Here is a 16642-nt window from a genome sequence, read left to right as displayed (position 1 = left end):
CACACATTGCCAGGTCATGGTAAGCTTCTTCATCAGCCAGCACCCCAGGTCCTTCTCCTCAGGCTGCTCTTGTTCTACGCACACCTACCTCAGGGATCAGCTGCTGCAGCACAGTGGTTTGGTGGGATGGGGCAGGATAGACTGTACCCATGCAGTACCAAGGCATTAACATTTTCCCTTGAGTTTTAACTACATTGCTTCGTATGCAGGCTTGGTTGTAACTCACACCCTCAGGCTGATGGCAGCAGCAGCAGCTTTAACTTACACTAAAACGAGGACAAAACCCAGCTTAAGACTTGATCATATGTTAAAGATGGGAGAGAAAACTGGCTGGGTGAAGGGCTTCCATCCGTCCAGCATGGCTGTGGCAACTCAGCTGGGAGGTCAGAGAGCCTGCTTCCCTCTCCATACTGGCAGCATTCCCTGCACAAACACTCACCGACAATATATTATGGCCCATCAGAACTAAAAATAGGTGTTTTCTGACATGAAAAGGTCTGAAAATTGCCCTCTTCATGGCATGAGGGCTTTGCACTCTTTGAGATGTTTAGTATAGCTTTAAAATGGAAGTGAAATAGTGTTGTGGATAATCCTTGATTCCACATTGACTTATGCTATGGAAAACTGTACTGCTGGTGAAATTAAACCACAGACCCAGAAAGCGAGTGCCGAAGGATGATTTGCATTCAAATCCTTACACTTTTCCATAACTTAGTGAAAATAGGTTGTAACAGTGTAAAGGTCATACTACAGAAACCGCTTGGAAACAGAGAGGAACATGAAAATACCTTTGAATGTGGTCAGTGGAGACCTCTGCTCACACAGGCGGGCAGTGAGATATGGTGATGTGATAGGAATGGAGCATGCAGGTCTCATGTTGAGCCGCTGCTTCGTCTCCCTCCTTTAGGGTCTCTGGTGGGGTAGGGGGGAGAAGGAAGACCAGCACAGTGACTGAAGGTCACTGTGCTCCTGAGCTCTTTGGGGCAATCTGACTTGCAGAGCACTGCGCCAAGCCTGTTAGCCGTTAGAAGAACATGAAAGAATTCCTGTGCAGATCTATTTATATTGATATTCTCAAAAACAGAGCAAGTAGAAAGCCTTGGAACCGCTGGGGAGTTCATTTCAAGTATTGCAGATATGCAGACTGCTCTTGCCTTCCAAAAATAAAGCCAGGAAAGGGAGGACCAGAGCATATGGGCTGACATGGACTTTGGGATCAGGACTGAAGAGCCTGTCTTGTGCTTTGAACTCTTGTGTATCTGCACATTTGGGTTCAGGCTGCTTCATCCCAAGGCCGTGTCATGGAGAGCTCAGTGTTCCCATAGGAGCAGGTTTGTACAAGAGCCACGTCCAAACTGGGCTCTGACTAGCTCCAAACCCCGGTGGATGTGTGCAGGCTCTTTGTGCTGATGCCAGTCTGTGTTTTAAAACAGGGCTGCATTAGAAACATGTTTAGAGACATCTCTGCTTATTACTGTGGGGTTCCATATGAAACAATGCTCATGCAACAGTCTTTTTAAAGTGAAAATTAAACTGCTGCATCCGGAAATCCCTGACAGCTGCCTTGTAATGCAGTCTTAAAGGCTATCTGTCTCGACAGTGCCTGTTAATGGCTTACTAATAATGCTTTAAGGTTTGATGGAGCTCTGCCACAGCCCTGCTGTAGTTTGTAGTAGTCTGCTGTGCTCTCCTCCAAGCTGAGATCCCCTCAGTTTTCCATAATGAAGCTAAATCCCCACAAACTGGCCATCCTGGGAGGTGTTTTCCAAATGCCTTCAAATGAGGAGGCAGCTGGAGCAGGAAGGGAGGGATCTCAACTCCTGGCAAAGGATCTGTTCATGGTTCAGCACTTTCTGTTGGGGAACTATGGGTTCATTCTCATCTGTAGCCATGAGTGACACGGGAGCTACCAGGATTTCCAAGAATTCAGGTAATTGCATGAATTCCAGAAGTGAAAATTCCAGCTCCATAAACACATATTTTGCTACAACGCAGATTTTGTGCCACTCGCTCTGGGGAACGGGATATGTAATCCAGGCATACGGCACTGGATTAAATTACTGCGTGCTGCAGGGTTTTAAGTCTCAGTTTTTGCTCTCCTGTGTGCGTGCAAGGGACGGGGATTACTGGTGCAGACCAGCATCTCTGCTAAGCTGAAGGATGTTTTTAATCTCAAGTAAAATAGCAACCACAGTGCTCTGTGCATACCTGGGCTTTAGTCATCCCCAAAGAAGGTTTCGTGTACAATCCTGGCAGCTCCAGTGAAGGGGTGGGTGCCTCCAAAGCAGCTCGGGGGGGAACAGAGACATCAAAGCATGAACGAATGGAGGCGAAGAGCGTTGCCGGTGATGTATTTGAATGGTCAGTTTTACTTGGTAAACATTTGGGAGAATGGGTAGGTTCAGCCAAGCAAATGCAGAATCCTTGGGCTAAGCAGGGAAGAAACCTCAGCATAAGGCTGTTTTATGTTAGAAAAGTGCTGCTGTGCCCTGGTGAACAGGGAAGTGCCAGGCTCTGTCCAGCCTTCCTCCCTCTCCCCTGAGGTTAACTTAACCCGTGTTAATGATTACCAGGATGTACTTTGAGGCAGGTTATTTGTTTTCCCTCCTCACGATGTGCAAGAGTGGGTAATGAAATTAATTTGCACACGTCGTGAGTTTGCAGGGCTGTCTCCGGCCACGTTGCCACGATACTCTGCGGTGCCGGCAGCTCCTGTTTGCACAGCCGGGGCAGTGCGCTTCTCTCCTGAGTCAACAGAGATCCGAGGAGAGCTGGGATGGACCCAGGCATCAGAAACGCTCTCTCTAAAGCCAACGTGAAGCTGTGTAGGGTCTAACACCCCTTTCCCATGCAGAGCATAAAGTAAACAGGCAAAAGAAGCCCTGAAATTCCAGTGTTGCTCCTGCAGGGTGGGGAGCTCATGGTGCTGCCACTCAAGCAGCTGAGGAGCTGGTGAATTCAGATCACAGAATCATGGCATGGTTTGGGTTGGAAGGGACCTTAAAGCTCCTCCAGCTCCAGCCCCTGCCATGGGCAGGGACCCCTTCCACTGGAGCAGCTTGCTCCAAGCCCCTGTGTCCAACCTGGCCTTGAGCACTGCCAGGGATGGGGCAGCCACAGCTTCTCTGGGCACCCTGTGCCAGCGCCTCAGCACCCTCACAGGGAAGAGCTTCTGCCTTGTATCCAACCTGAACTTCCCCTGTTTCAGTTTGAACCCCTCACCCCTTGTCCTATCCCTACAGTTCCCAATGAAGAGTCCTTCCCCAGCATCCCTATAGGCCCCGCTTCAGGTACTGGAAGGCTGCTATGAGGTCTCCACGCAGCCTTCTCTTCTCCAAGCTGAACAGCCCCAACTTTCTCAGCCTGTCTCCATACAGGAGGTGCTCCAGTCCCCTGAGTATCCTTGTGGCCTCCTGGACTTGCTCCAACAGCTCCATGTGCTTATGCTGAAAACTGGTTTTGTTAGGAGTGTCATGGTAGGGCTGTGTGGCTGCAGGAAGCACTGGGGAGGTGGCAGGGCTTCACCCTGCAGAGGGACCTACCCCTACTGAGGTTTTCTTTGCTGGGGGGTAAGAGCAGTTTTCAGGTCTGGATGAGGCATTTGCTGATGTGGTGCTTGGTGCAGTGTTACTGGGAGGACCAAGAACATCTTCTCTGCCTGCTGTTATCCTGATGAGAGCACATGTGTGCCTGGTGCAGGCCTGGGGGACCAGGTATAAATAGCACTGCTCCGGTTGTACCATTCCCCACTATATCCTCATGATTTACACTCCAAGGCTTGGCCCTGCGGGGCACTTCATGTGTTACTTTGATCTGTCTGCAGACTGGCTTTGGGCTGATCTCGGGGCAGGCACTACCTTTTGCTTGCAGCTTCTGTTCTTCTTCCTTGGGGTCAATAAGACTGATTTCTCCCTTCTCCAAGTGTTGCTCCTCATCTCCGTGTTGTCACATTGGGTTCCTCAGGCTGGGGGAGGCAAATCCAGCACGCAGCTGGGAGACAGACCTTTCTTTTTTAAGGAAGACAAGGAGGCGGTAGGGAATCTGTATGGTTTTTTATACCCCAACTTGCCACATGTCTGTTTTGTCTGATCAGTGCCTTGCCGAAGATGCTTGTGCTCCCCGGTGATCCACGGTGCCAGGGACATCTGCAAAGCCTCATGCTTCCCAACGCGGCACGTGTCAGGTCTGCTCCAGATATGCTTAACTTGGCTCTGTTTAGGCAAGTGTATAAGCAGCAGCTTTGTACCAAATTGTCTTACAAGAGGCCTCATGTATGTCTAACTTCATCAGGCTTGAAGTCAGAGAGGCTCTCAGTTGTTTCTGAAGGTTGAGGGCCCATGTCCTTAACGAAACGATCTGTTAGAGCAGGCCCATTTCTACAGCTTTCCATCATTCCTCCTCTAATGACACATTCAGCAATAGCTTTCCCTTATACAAGAACATACTCTTTTCAGTAAATGCCTTCCTATGTCTTTTATCCACAATAGATCACCTTCAAAAGCACTGCAATTTGAGAGATGGAGGTGGAGAAAGGAGAGAGGAGAGCTATGGATTTGTGACAAATTAATCTTAATTTGGTTCCTTACAAACCAGCAGCAGCATTGTGTTTGTTGTGTTCAAACCCTTCCTGCCATCCCCTGGAACGGCATGGCCACTTTGTCCTTATGAGCTTAAACCCAGGGTCCTTGGCAGCGTGCTGGGTCAGGCGTGAGCTCCTGCCAGGACACGGCACCACTTGCTGGACCAAGAATGGGAAAACCGTATGGGGAATTTGGCTTCTGAGCCAAGATGAGCAGAATTGACGAAGGTGATGGGCACGGTGCTTCTCCCCATGTGCCTGGCAGCAGCAGCAGGGGCATGAGGTTGGCTTAGAGAAACTCCTGCTTGCTGTTTTGCCACGCTGGCTGCAGTGCACGCAGCCCCACAGAAGCCACAGCAAGCTTCTATTTCCCTGTCATACAGCTTGTGACATAGCAGTGCGGCGGTGGCCTGTCGTCAGCAGATGCACAGCTACAGATGGAGCTCTGCTTCCAGCTCGGGCTGAAAGAATCTGGGAAATCCACTGTTCCTATCAGCGTGGTGCGGCTTGGGGTGCCGCAGCATGGAGGAGCGCGGTGACAGTGTTGCTGGGAGGGGGAATGGTGGTGGCTGGCAGGAAGCATCAGCCATTCCGACTGTGTGGAGCCAGCCCCGGGAGCAGCACCGTGTGTGTGTGGCTGCCTTGCAGCCCAGCAATGTGTGTCGCAGACCTTCCACAGTGCTCCCTTTCCCTCCCTGCCTGTGCTGCAGACCCAGGTCCCACTCCTAGCACAGTGGTTGCCCCACGCTGCCTTTATGCTGTGTTTGTGAGAAAGGCTTCCCTGGCAAAACGAGCTTCACATGGCCTGGACTTCCTCCCCTCCTCAAGTTCCTTTCATGCTTGCAGACTTCCCAGTTTAATGTGAGCAATGAATCAGTGTTTTCCATAACTTGAGGGAAAATGGCACACGCGTTCGGTGCGTTGCTGGGAGTACAATGGGTTTGCAGCTTTGATGCGTTGCCCTGCGCTGGGGTTTGGTGGTAGTGGTGGGTTTGGCTGCCACATCTCATGGTGGACAGTGACGCCTACAAATGGCAGCAGTGGGAGGTCTGTCTGCCACGGCCCTGGCTTTGTTACTGGAGAAGGGAACTCCTCCAGAGCAGAGGCTGAGGTGCTGTGGGTGTTCTCAGGGTGCGCATCTCCTCCAGCGTGTTTGAGGGTTTAGGAAGCTGGTTTTCCAAATCATAGAACCCCAGACTGGTTTGGGTTGGAAGAGACCTTAAAGCTCCTCCAGTTCCAATCCCATGCCACGGGCAGGGACCCCTTCCACTGGAGCAGCTTGCTCCAAGCCCCTGTGTCCAACCTGGCCTTGAGCACTGCCAGGGATGGGGCAGCCACAGCTTCTCTGGGCACCCTGTGCCAGCGCCTCAGCACCCTCACAGGGAAGAAGGCCCACGTCTGAAGTTTCCTGATGGAAGCCTGTGTGGGCAGTGTCAGATGGAGAGGACCTCTGTGCTCAAGGCAGGTTCCTGCCAATATGAGGTCAGGGTATCATCCTTGCTGCATGTTTCCAGTATTGGTGGGTGAATAAACTGTGAGCAGTATGTTAATAGAAGGTTTGGGAAGCCGGTATGGCACTTCTGCTTTGTAAGTGTATAACTGAAGTCATTTTGTTAGTCTGGAAAATTAGAGCAGCCGAGTTCTTGCTGTTTTCCCTTCTCTGCTGGAGTGATGCTCAAAGGTTCTGGGTTTTTCTGGTTCTGTGTGTGTATTTTTTTAATGTCCATGTCTGTTCAGTTCTTGCTGTCACTTAAAAGCTGTGAGTAGTATGGCAAACAAATACCAGTTTTGCTGCAGTGTGTTTGGATATGGATAAAACATTAGGCTCAAACCTGCTGGCCTCAGTTGAAAAGGCGAAAGAGGCAGGCGGCCAAAACAAGACTTCTGGGTTTGCAGACCCCAAGTAAGAGTAAAGCAGTGAAGTTCTGTGTTTGCTTTTCCCCCAAAGCCTGGTGCCTTCAGGGCCCCTGCCTGGAAAGTGGTGATGTGTGAGATCTGTTCCGTTGCCTAATCCCTGCTCCTCAATTCACCAAACTGTTCCTGCGGTTCCCACGCTTGGAGGCAGCTTCGCGTGTTTGCGGTGGGCATGAGGATGCTGAGATGGGGAGAGGGAACCTGGGAGGAGTTGTGCAAGAACGGGGAGGAAGTGAAATGTTTTGCTGAGATTACCATGGTCTCTCATGCTCGCAGCTGGGAGATGATGTTCCTTGGCTCTTGCGACATTGTGCACTGAGCACAAGTTTAAACACAGACATCCCAGAGGATGTGTTCACATCTTCCACTGCTTGAGCCTGTGCTGTGTGAGGCTGGTCGCAGCAGACCCCCAAGCTGAGGGTCTCCTTAACTTGAATGGTCCTGTTGCAGTGACCATGGCACCTCTTACAAAACATTTTTGGTTTCTTCCTTTCTCCTGTAATTAACGTGCTTGGTCATTCTCTTCCTCTTGGGTTTGAGGCCTTATTCAAGTCATGTATGTTTCTTTGTGGTAAAGGCTGGGCTTTGTCTTAGACTTTGGTCTAATGAAGCATGTAACACAGAAAATCAGATGGGACTGGAGCAAGTCTTGTTCGGGGTTTTACCGCAGTGTGTCTGTATATTGTATATGTGTGTGTGCTTGTCCGTGCATGTGTGTGCATGTGCATATGTATATGCAGAGGCAGACACTAGGAGTAAGTAGCATTCCTAGTATTTGTGTAATTAAAGCAGCCCAAACTCACAGGAACAGGTCTTACTTTGCTGGTGAAACCTGCCTGCTGTGCCCTTGCCTGGCTGCAGGTGCTGCCCAGGGAGACCTTAGAGCAGCTCCAGTGCCTAAAGGGGCTACAGGAAACCTGGAGAGGGGCTTGGGACAAGGGCCTGTAGGGACAGGGCAAGGGGAATGGCTTGAACCTGCCAGAGGGGAGACTGAGCTGAGCTCTTAGGCAGAAGCTCTTCCCTGTGAGGGTGCTGAGGCGCTGGCACAGGGTGCCCAGAGAAGCTGTGGCTGCCCCATCCCTGGCAGTGCTCAAGGCCAGGTTGGACACAGGGGCTTGGAGCAAGCTGCTCCAGTGGAAGGGGTCCCAGCCCGTGGCAGGGGTTGAAGCTGGATGAGCTTTAAGGTCCCTTCCAACACAAACCAGTCTGATTCTTTGATTCTCAGAGGCGAGCATGGCACAAAGTTATTGGTGATTTAGCGACCTAATGGAGACACCTGTGCTAATGTAGATGGCTGAAAATAAGCACACATGCATTCTTCTCTCCTTTAGCTTCCCAAGCCTTCCCTTTCTGCAGCTAAGCAGCAGATGGGGCTTGCAGGAGCCGGCACGAGCTTTCTGTAGGAATGGTTTTCACCCCACAGCCTCCCCTTGGGACAGACTGCTTGTGCCAGGGATGGGAACATGGAAGATGCGCAGGTGGAGGAGCCTTGGACAGAGCAGAACGTGCCTGCAGACCCTGCCAGCCTCTCGTGCCCGGGTCCCCATGCTGCCATTGGCACAGTGGGGCAGGTGACGCAGCTCGCTGCTGGTGCACCGTCAGTCGCTGCTGCTTCATCTGCTGCCCTTTGGGTCACTGTGATTCAGCTGGCATCAAATCAAGAACAGCGATGGTCAGGAATTGTCTTTGCTAACATGTTTCTCTGTCTTGAGAGTCAGGCTCAGCTCATTTTGGGGCTTGGCTGATGCTCATGAGCCCCTTGAGCTGCAGAGCAAACCACAGCGAGCAGCAGCAAACTGTCCTGGGAATGGAGCGGATTGTGCAGAGCTGTGTTGTTTAAATGTTCCCAGAATCAAGCAGCCCCAGGGAATCCCCGTCTTCCCCTGCTGGCAGGACCTTCGGTACAGGCTCTTGGCATGTTGAATGGGGAGGCTTAATCCATGATGAGCTGCAGGTAGAGGCTTTGCACTCCTGGCACCTCTCAGCTCATCAGGATTGCACTTTGTTCCTGTTCGGGGCTGCATGTTTTCCTCTTCAGTGCGTGCGACGTGCAATACATGGTGCTTAGAGTTAGCGTTGCAAATCACTCTGTAGGTGCACTCGGTACTGCTCTAAGTCCTTAGGATGTACTTCATTAGGGAAGTAATTTTCCTCCCATATGCAGCAGCTGTGGCAATATCCGAGTGGAGTTCATCACTGCTGTAAAGAGGTTGATGTACAAGAACTCTGGTAGATGATTGTGCTGGCAGATGTGGTTACAGCTCTTCCCTGGTTGAAGCCTGATGGGTTTCTGTGCGGAGTCCTCCCTCCCTGGCAGGTTTTGGTCTGAGCCGGTGATATGGAGCCACCCCACTCTCATGCCGAGAGGAAAACGGTGTTGTAATCAGCTCTTCCAGTCTGACTAATGGTGATGGGGCAGGGCTGTACGTTGCTCCAGCCTTCCTGTAACACGCCGGCCGCTCCAAAGGTTTCATCACAGCTGATCCCACTCCCAGACCGCAGCTCGCAGAAATGACTGAGACAACAGTTTTGCAACCTTGGCCAGAGCCCAGGTGATCAGCAGCATCCAGAAATGTGGCAACATCGAGAGGCAGCTGCATGTAGGTAATTGAGGGAAGGGTTTGTGGGAAAAACTGCTCCCAGAGAAACCACACAGGCAGAGTGGTTGTTCGTGGCTGCAGGGTGCTGTCAGGGCTCGCCTTTAGTTTGGACCATCCCAAGAATGGTCCCAGCTGGAGTATTCTGAGTCAGAGGGTAGTTGGCCAGAACATAATCTTGTTAAAGTGTAATACTAAAACATGGAGTTGTCACCATTTGAGACCATGGCTGGGTCTTCTGATGCTGGGGCTGGTTTAATGTAGTGAGACGTTGCTGGGGAACTGTTGAGGAGTTGGACATTTATGGTGCGTGCTGAGGTCTTTAGCATCATCTCGACTGCGGGCCTTGAAGACATGGGCGCACTAAGAAATACTGGGAAAAGGCATCTGTTTCACAAATGATTGAAATAGTAAGAACTGCTTTAATTCAGTAATATTGTTTAATTCAGTTTAATAACATAGTCTGCTTGGCTGGCGTGTGTCTGAGAAGGCAAGCAAGCCTTGCCTGAGCCACGTGCAAGTGCATCTAGACATGAGTAGTTATGGACTTATCAGGAGGTCAGGAAACACTGTGGGTTAAGGCAAAATAAATATTTTAGAAAGGTAGTTATTGTGGGTACCAGGTACGGACTGAGAGAACAGGTGGAGAAAAAAACATGCAAAGAGGTGAAGAAAGATGTGTTATCTGTAAGAATTGATAAGGAGCAACATCCCCCGTCAAAAGCCAGGAACAGAAATATACCAAGCTCCCCATAAAGCAAATGGATAAAGGATGTTGAGTTGAAGGTGAGGGTATGACAAAGCTGTGCTAGATGTGCCACTGTGAACCTCAGATGTGACAACAGGCAAGTGTGCTTTCCAGCCAGCTGTGTTCAGAGTGGGGAAATGCAGAGATCTCAGTGCCCCTTGTTTTGGGCGACGGCTGCAGGAATTAGCACCTCGTGCTAATTCTGCCCTATCTCATTAATAGCTAATCTTTGTGATTAGCCATTGTGAGGCTGCTGAATGAAACACCTGTGTTTGCACTGCTGGCTTGCAGGCCTCCTGCTGCTCTTGGGGTTATGTACCCACGGTGGAAAAAGATGGACTTTAGTCCTCCAGAGCCAAGCTGGAGCACAAAGAACAATTGTTCCTGGTTTCCCAAAGTGCGTGTTCCACCAGTGCTTGTGAGCAAGTTTAGGTTGTGCTGGCTTTGTCAGGTAAAGGAAATCTGATGAGGAGCAGGTCTTTGATGCTGGGAACGTGTCAGTGAACCAGCACCAGGCAGAGGGTGCACACGGACAGTGCAGGTTGAAGGTGTGATGGTGGCTTTGTTGGACATACGTACCAGTTAGGGACGCACACCCTGTGAATTTAGGGCAGGCACAGTTGGTGCCACTGTATGGCACAGTCTTCACTGGATGACAACCATCTCAGTGAAGGTGTCAGACAGGGATGCAGCTCAGCATGTTGAAAGACCTTGAGTTTCGTCCTTTTCTCCATGCTTTCCAGCATGTATGTGTGTGTGGGGTGCAGTGGAGTCCAATTTTGGACGTGATCTGTGTGAGTTGTTATTTTAAAGCAGTTTTCAGAGATTTGAAGACACCTGTTTTTCTGGGCCAGAATCCTCAAAAGGAGCCTAAGGTTTTAAAATCTTCATGTTTCGATGGGTTTTGTTCATATTCCAACCTTCTCAGACCAAACAAATGTGTTGGATTTGTGCAAATAACGTCTGCGCCTCTAATTGCGATCGCTGCACTGGAGTTCTGTGTAACGGTTACAGCCTCCAGCCAGCTTTCTTCTTATTGTCTGGCATTTAAAGAAGTCTGCACAATCTTTTTTACTCCAAGCTGGCAGGGTATGGGCAGGCTCCAATGCACAGATCCTGGGCATGAGCTAATTTGTTGTGGCTTTAGATAGAGATGGCAGCAGGCTGGCTGCGCTGCTCACAGCGGGATGCGAGAGGCTGAGCAGAGCCGGTGCGGGGACCTGCGGGAGGGCAGGGTTGGAGGGATGGGATGGGACAGGCAGCGCAGGGAAAGCTGTCACTGTGCCTTGGATGTGCAGCTGAAAGCATTTGTGTTTGCATTTTCTCTTGTCACAGATGGGGATGTTGCTGCTTGTGCTGGTGAAGGCAGGAGGGGTAGGGATGGGAGGTTAAATGTACACCGGCTCTGTTTGCTTCAGTGGTGAAGTCTCCTCGGTGCTGGCTGGGTTCAGGGTGGGCTCTGTCTGTCTACATCTGTGCCCAATTTGCCCATTGGCTTCACAGGGAGCCTGATCCAGGCTAGCGGTGCTACTGGTCCCTTGCTGCCTCGTAGCTGTCTGGATGGCCAGACAGGCTGAGCATGGAGCCAGCAGTGCTCTCCTCGTCCTGCATCTCGGAGGAGCAGATGAGACCCCCCTTTCCCTTCCCATCCCTTCTGGGACCGCTGCCTTTTGAGGTCCTCCCCAGAAGTGTTTGGTCTCAGTGTGTGGCTCTGTCTTGGCATGCCCTGGGCGAAATAAAGCCCATTTCCAACCAGTTCCTCACCCCAGCAAGGGGACAGGAGCAGATCCTGTGGGTGTGCGTGGCTGGGGCTGGCTCTGCAGAACCATTGCTGTTCCCATCCGGCTTCGCTAGGCACGGCTCCAAGCCCCTCTCCGGGTTGTGCTCCCGGTGGTCCTGTTTCTCCCCCCTCCTGGAGGCTGCTGTGGGTGCTCAGGGGGGAGATGGGTGCCCTGACACCCATAGGGCTGGGTGTCGTGTCCACTTCTCCAGGCAAAGTCGTGTGTGCGGGACTGCAGAGCCTGGACCCACCGTGGCCTTCCCACCGGCCGTGGCTGGAGCCGGCCATCCCAAGCCGGACGGAGCTGCCACATCCAGGCTGGCCACGTCCCAGGGCAGACTTCCCGCTCCCCATGGCTGCTTTCCCAGGGGAAAGGCGTGGGACCTGTGCCGTGCCGGTGCGGGGGGCTGCTGCCGGCCCAGCCGAGGGGCTGGCATGGACCGGGAAGGCAACGCACGCAGCCAGGGCTGGCCACTGGCCAGAGGTAAATGGGCTCCTTTGTTTTCCCGGAGAAGTACGAGGGATTATATTCCGTTGAGCTCACTCGGTCTCCCACTTCTCATTGTGCGGCAGACGTGTAATCATCTCGTTCAAGGAGCTTAGTTAATTGTTTACAAAATAAGAAGGGTGATGATCGTCTCCTGGTAGGGAGCTGGGGTTGAGAAGGGTGTTCTGGAAGGGGGTGTCTTGTCCGGCTCCCACATTACGAAGGACAGAAGGCAAACTGTAATCCTGCAGCCCTTCTAAACGCTTCGAGATGGGCAATAGCCCCTCCAAACCGGGAATTTGTGCCTCCTCTCTGAGTCTTATTAAACGTGCTTAAAAATGAACTGAAGGCTGCGAGTTGTTGGTAATTGTTGTGCAAATGCACTACTCCCTCCAAGCTGTTAACCAGGCCAGTGCTCTGTTTACACGGCGAGGCAGCCAGCTTTCCAAGTGTAATGAGTCAGCTAGAGGAACAGAAGGGCTGCAGAATTAATCTGGCATCCGTCTGGCCTTTTCTCAGTTAAACAGGTTTTCAAAGCTCCACGTGAATAGGTGCCTACCCTGGTTACAAACAGCCACAAAGGCATCGGGAATGGGCAGTTTGATTGGGAATAAATTGGCAGCGTGCAGGCCGAGAGGCACTGGAAACTCTGGGTTTCATTTGGGGCTGTTCATGGACGGGAGCAGAGCTTGTCCTTGTACCAGCCGTGCTGGTCCCTGTGTTCATAAGTGAAGCTGCTTGTTTCTAACATCCTTTGCCAAGTGCAGATAAATCTCCGTGGCTTGGCATGTCTGAATTTCCACTCCTTAGGTTTGCAATGAATGTTGAAGTGAATCTGTTCAGGTGGCTGACTCCATGTCCTCCCTACTGACCCAGTGCTCCTGCCTCCTCCCCGGCACAGGCACTTGCTCATCTCTCCTTCATCTGCACCTTAATGAGCACCAGTAGATGAAACCGAGGGGGAAGAATCCTTCGGCTTCACAAATTGGTTCTCAGTGGCTGACAGAGTGAGGTTCGTGAGGCTGTAAATGGTTGAAGCTGCTTCTAGAGGGAAGTAATTGCAGCTCCTGGGACCCCAGCAATGTGCAGCATGGAGGGGACACCCCAGGCTCCGGATCTATGGCTGGTGGAGCATCTCCAGTGCCAGGAGAGCCATGCTGCTGTAGAATGTGACATATGACATCTCATAGGCAGTGAACCCCTGCCTGGATGTGCAGCTCCAGCCCCCACCATGCTGAAGATGGACATGCTGCCTTTCTAAGGTGCTGTTTTCAGTCAGTCCTTGTGGGGCTTAACTTGGGCACTTGCTGCAGGTACTTCACATGGTGAAGAACAGATTTCTGTGGTCATCCCTCACTCTTAACAGATTTCTTTTCCCCATTTGTTCTGTATGGATGTGCTGGGTTGCTATCCTGAATTTTCTGTATTACCCCCCCCCCCCCAACCCTCACCCCTGTTTTTGCTTCCCAGCTGCAGTAATGAAGAGGGCTGATCAGCCCGCTTGTGTCTTTGCCTGCTCTTGCAGATAAAAGCAAAGGGTTGGGGGTCCCAAAAGCCAGCACCACCATCCCTGTGTTGAGCAGGGTGACAGGAAGAGGCTTCAAACCCCAAAGCTTTCATTCCTAAACATCGGTAACCATCCCATTGCCAAGGCAAGGGAGTTAGAACAAAAGATTAGCCACCTTGGAAAGTGCAGTCTCCTGCTGGAAATGTCACCTCTGGGATGTCTTAGCACTGTGGTTTAATATGGGCATTAGGGCTGCTGCAGCGCTGTGTTTTAAAGAAAAAAAACAACACAAACCAACCCAGAAGGCCCTAAAGCCTCTGAAGAATAAACAAAGCAAGTTATGAAGGGTTTTCTAGGGAACTTCTAAAACAGAAGGCTGATGGAAGCACCATGCTGGTGTTCCTCCAGCCTTAAACCGCTGTCCTGCCCTGGCTGCTGCAGGTGAGGTGGTGCTGGGCTCTCCGATGCTGCTTGGGACACGGACCCAGCTCCACACTGCCTCATCCCCCGGCCCTGAGCAGGCAGGAGGCTTTGGCTCCTCTCCTCGCCTCTGTTTTCTTTCTCTCTCCCCGCCCACAGAATTCCCATCTTGTGATGGAGCGCTGCATGACTTTGTTCCTGGACGATTTCCTGCTATTGTGGCTCTGCAGAAACCCAGCCACTATTATAAGAAGTTAATGGGTGCAATGTGTAGTGTTGTCAGGTGGCAATTAGCTGGGGACAGAGTTTTCAAACGGTGCCTGTTTATGCCGTTCCAGCGTAAGTACAAGGAGACCTTTGCAGTAGGGATTGATGTGGGTCACTTCTCAGAGACGTCCTGTTGCACAGATGCTTTTTAGCCTCTGGTCTCGGGAGAGGAGATATTTTTGTTCATCTGAAGAGACCTACCTTGGTTTCAGCTGGTATTTCTGATCCCTGTTGCAGCTTGTGCTTTGCTGTATTTCAGATATCAGTTGTCTTTCCAGCTCTGTAACCAGGCAACACATGGCAGGAGCAGGGAGCGCTTTGTTATTCTCCAAATTGTCTCTACCTAGCCCAAGGTATTGGGGTGAGGAGCCCAGGACAAACAGCTCCGGAGACACTGGGACCCCTGGGCGCTTTCTGGTCTCATCTCATGATGCTGACACGTTCAAAAAGTGTGTTTTATAAGTGGGTTTTGTAATTTAGTGATATGTGTGCTGATCCTGTGAGTGTCTGGGAATTCAGTGTGACTGGCTGGGGCAGCAGAGCTGTTCTTGCCCCAGGCGCATCCCTGGGGATCCATCCCCACATTGCTACACTCTGGATGGAGCTGTAGCTGCAAGCAGCTTTATGTGGGCTTGGAGTGATGCTGGAGGTGAAGAACAGGAGGGATGTTGCTCTCTGTTTGGGCACGATCCATTTTAGGCTGTCCCTTGCTCATGAAACAAGTCATGTTTGCTGCTGCAGGTCCCAGCTTGCTTCTCATTCAGAAGGTGCAGAAGCCAGCTGATCTGTGGTGCCTTGCATTTGGAGGTACCAAGCCCTCCCAGTATTGCCTTTGAAGAGTTTGGGGGTGCTGTGTATCCCCATGGGAAGTGTCTTGCCTTTTTTTCCCCAAGTTAAAGATCCTTTTGATTGCCTAACTTCTCTTTTCCTCTCTCCAAACAGACGGTTGATGATGAAGCAATGGCAGCATAAATGAAGATCAAGTAAGGAAGGCAGAACGATGCCCAAGGGTGGGTGTTCTAAAACACCACAGCCAGAAGACTTCTCTCTCAGCAACGACATGGTGGAGAAACAAACGGGGAAAAAGGTACCGTGTTTGGTTCATTCACCTTCCTTTATGGATGCTGTCCCTGATGCCTTCAAGCCATCACAGTATTTCGTGTGGCAGGAGGCTGCTTTGGGCTGTTATCATGAATCAAATCTACGTCTGGTATTGGACCAGCTGATGGGATCCACTTTGTTTCTTGGTTTGTTCCACACTTCCTGGGAAGTGCTGTGGCCACAAAGACCTAACTCGGACTAGCAGTGGGGAGACGCTTTGGAAGAGCCTTTTCTGCAAGCACTGTACATTTTTAAGGCTCTCTACACTGAACTGTGGAAGGACCAAGTAATGCAGTGATGGCCCAGGTGTGTGTGTGCAAGGGAGGAGTTTCTCCTCCTGTGGCTGTAAGTGCCAGGTCTGTGTCAGACTCTCTTGATCTTGCTTCACCCAGAGTCTAGGCTCTGAGCATGGCCTGACCAGAGACTCAGTGTGAGCTGCTCTGATGAAATTACTGCTTCTGGAGTTTTCTTTGAGGTGTTCAGGTTTTGACAGGGCTTGAGGTGAGGTTGCTGAGGTGAAGTCTGAGTTTAAAGACACGTAAGTTCATACTTCTCTTCATTCCCAGATTTTTGCTTTGCTCCAGGCTTTAACTCTGCCTCCTCTCATTCAGCTTTTTTTCATCCTTCTCAGGAGAGGTAGTTTCCAGTAAATAGTTGCTGTGTACAAATGCTACCTTTAAATAAAAATTAAACCCTACATCCACTGTATTCTGCTCAGGAAGCAATCATCATCCACTTCCCTTCATCTTGCTCCGGTTTCTCAGCATTCCCTCAGGAGTTTCTTCCCAGCACTGGGAGCTGAATTTGAGGGTTGCAAGCACCAGTGGTGCTGTGTCTCTTGCTCTGCAATGTTCCCTGCAATCCCACCAGTGTTTTTGATAGTAACTGCTGTTGATCGAGGTCATCTTACTGACAACATGAGGAAAAATGACAACCAGAGGGAAAATCCCAGGCAGAAATATGGTTATTGAGCGTGCTGGTATCATCTATTCCCCTTTCTGCATCATGGTGCATGCACAGGTCCAGTCTGGGAGGCAACGCTCCTGCTCTTGGCACATGCACTTCACTGTGGCACAGCGTGGGGCTTCCAGGAGCTGGGCAGAAACTGGGAGCGGGGATGCTGGAGATGAAGCAGCTGCCCTGTTGTGTCGGGGAGATACTTGCATTTACCCTGGCAAATGAGGCCAGCCCAGCAGTGCAGGATATGTAAATACAGGGTTTTAACTATGCTGGGTAAGAAGC

The 16642-nt window shown here is 51.1% G+C and overlaps 1 protein-coding gene across 4 annotated transcripts in view; it reads left to right on the top strand.

Annotated features, from left to right (window-relative positions):
• The window catches only part of ANKRD11 (ankyrin repeat domain containing 11), a 153246-nt gene that overhangs the window by 94975 nt on the left and 41629 nt on the right, over positions 1–16642 (top strand). For all 4 annotated transcript variants that reach the window (XM_061370344.1, XM_061370343.1, XM_061370346.1 and 1 more), the window contains one exon: positions 15242–15386. In XM_061370344.1, coding sequence (XP_061226328.1) covers positions 15300–15386 — 87 coding nt within the window. In that variant the 5' untranslated portion in view covers positions 15242–15299. The remainder of the gene's footprint in view (positions 1–15241; positions 15387–16642) is intronic.

This window comes from Neopsephotus bourkii, unplaced genomic scaffold (assembly GCF_033783945.1).
Source record: "Neopsephotus bourkii isolate Nb327-2 ecotype Australia unplaced genomic scaffold, CSIRO-AGI_Nbou_v1 NB_1541, whole genome shotgun sequence".
In the NCBI taxonomy this organism is placed as follows: domain Eukaryota; kingdom Metazoa; phylum Chordata; class Aves; order Psittaciformes; family Psittacidae; genus Neopsephotus; species Neopsephotus bourkii.
This window is presented reverse-complemented; position numbering and strand designations above follow the sequence as displayed.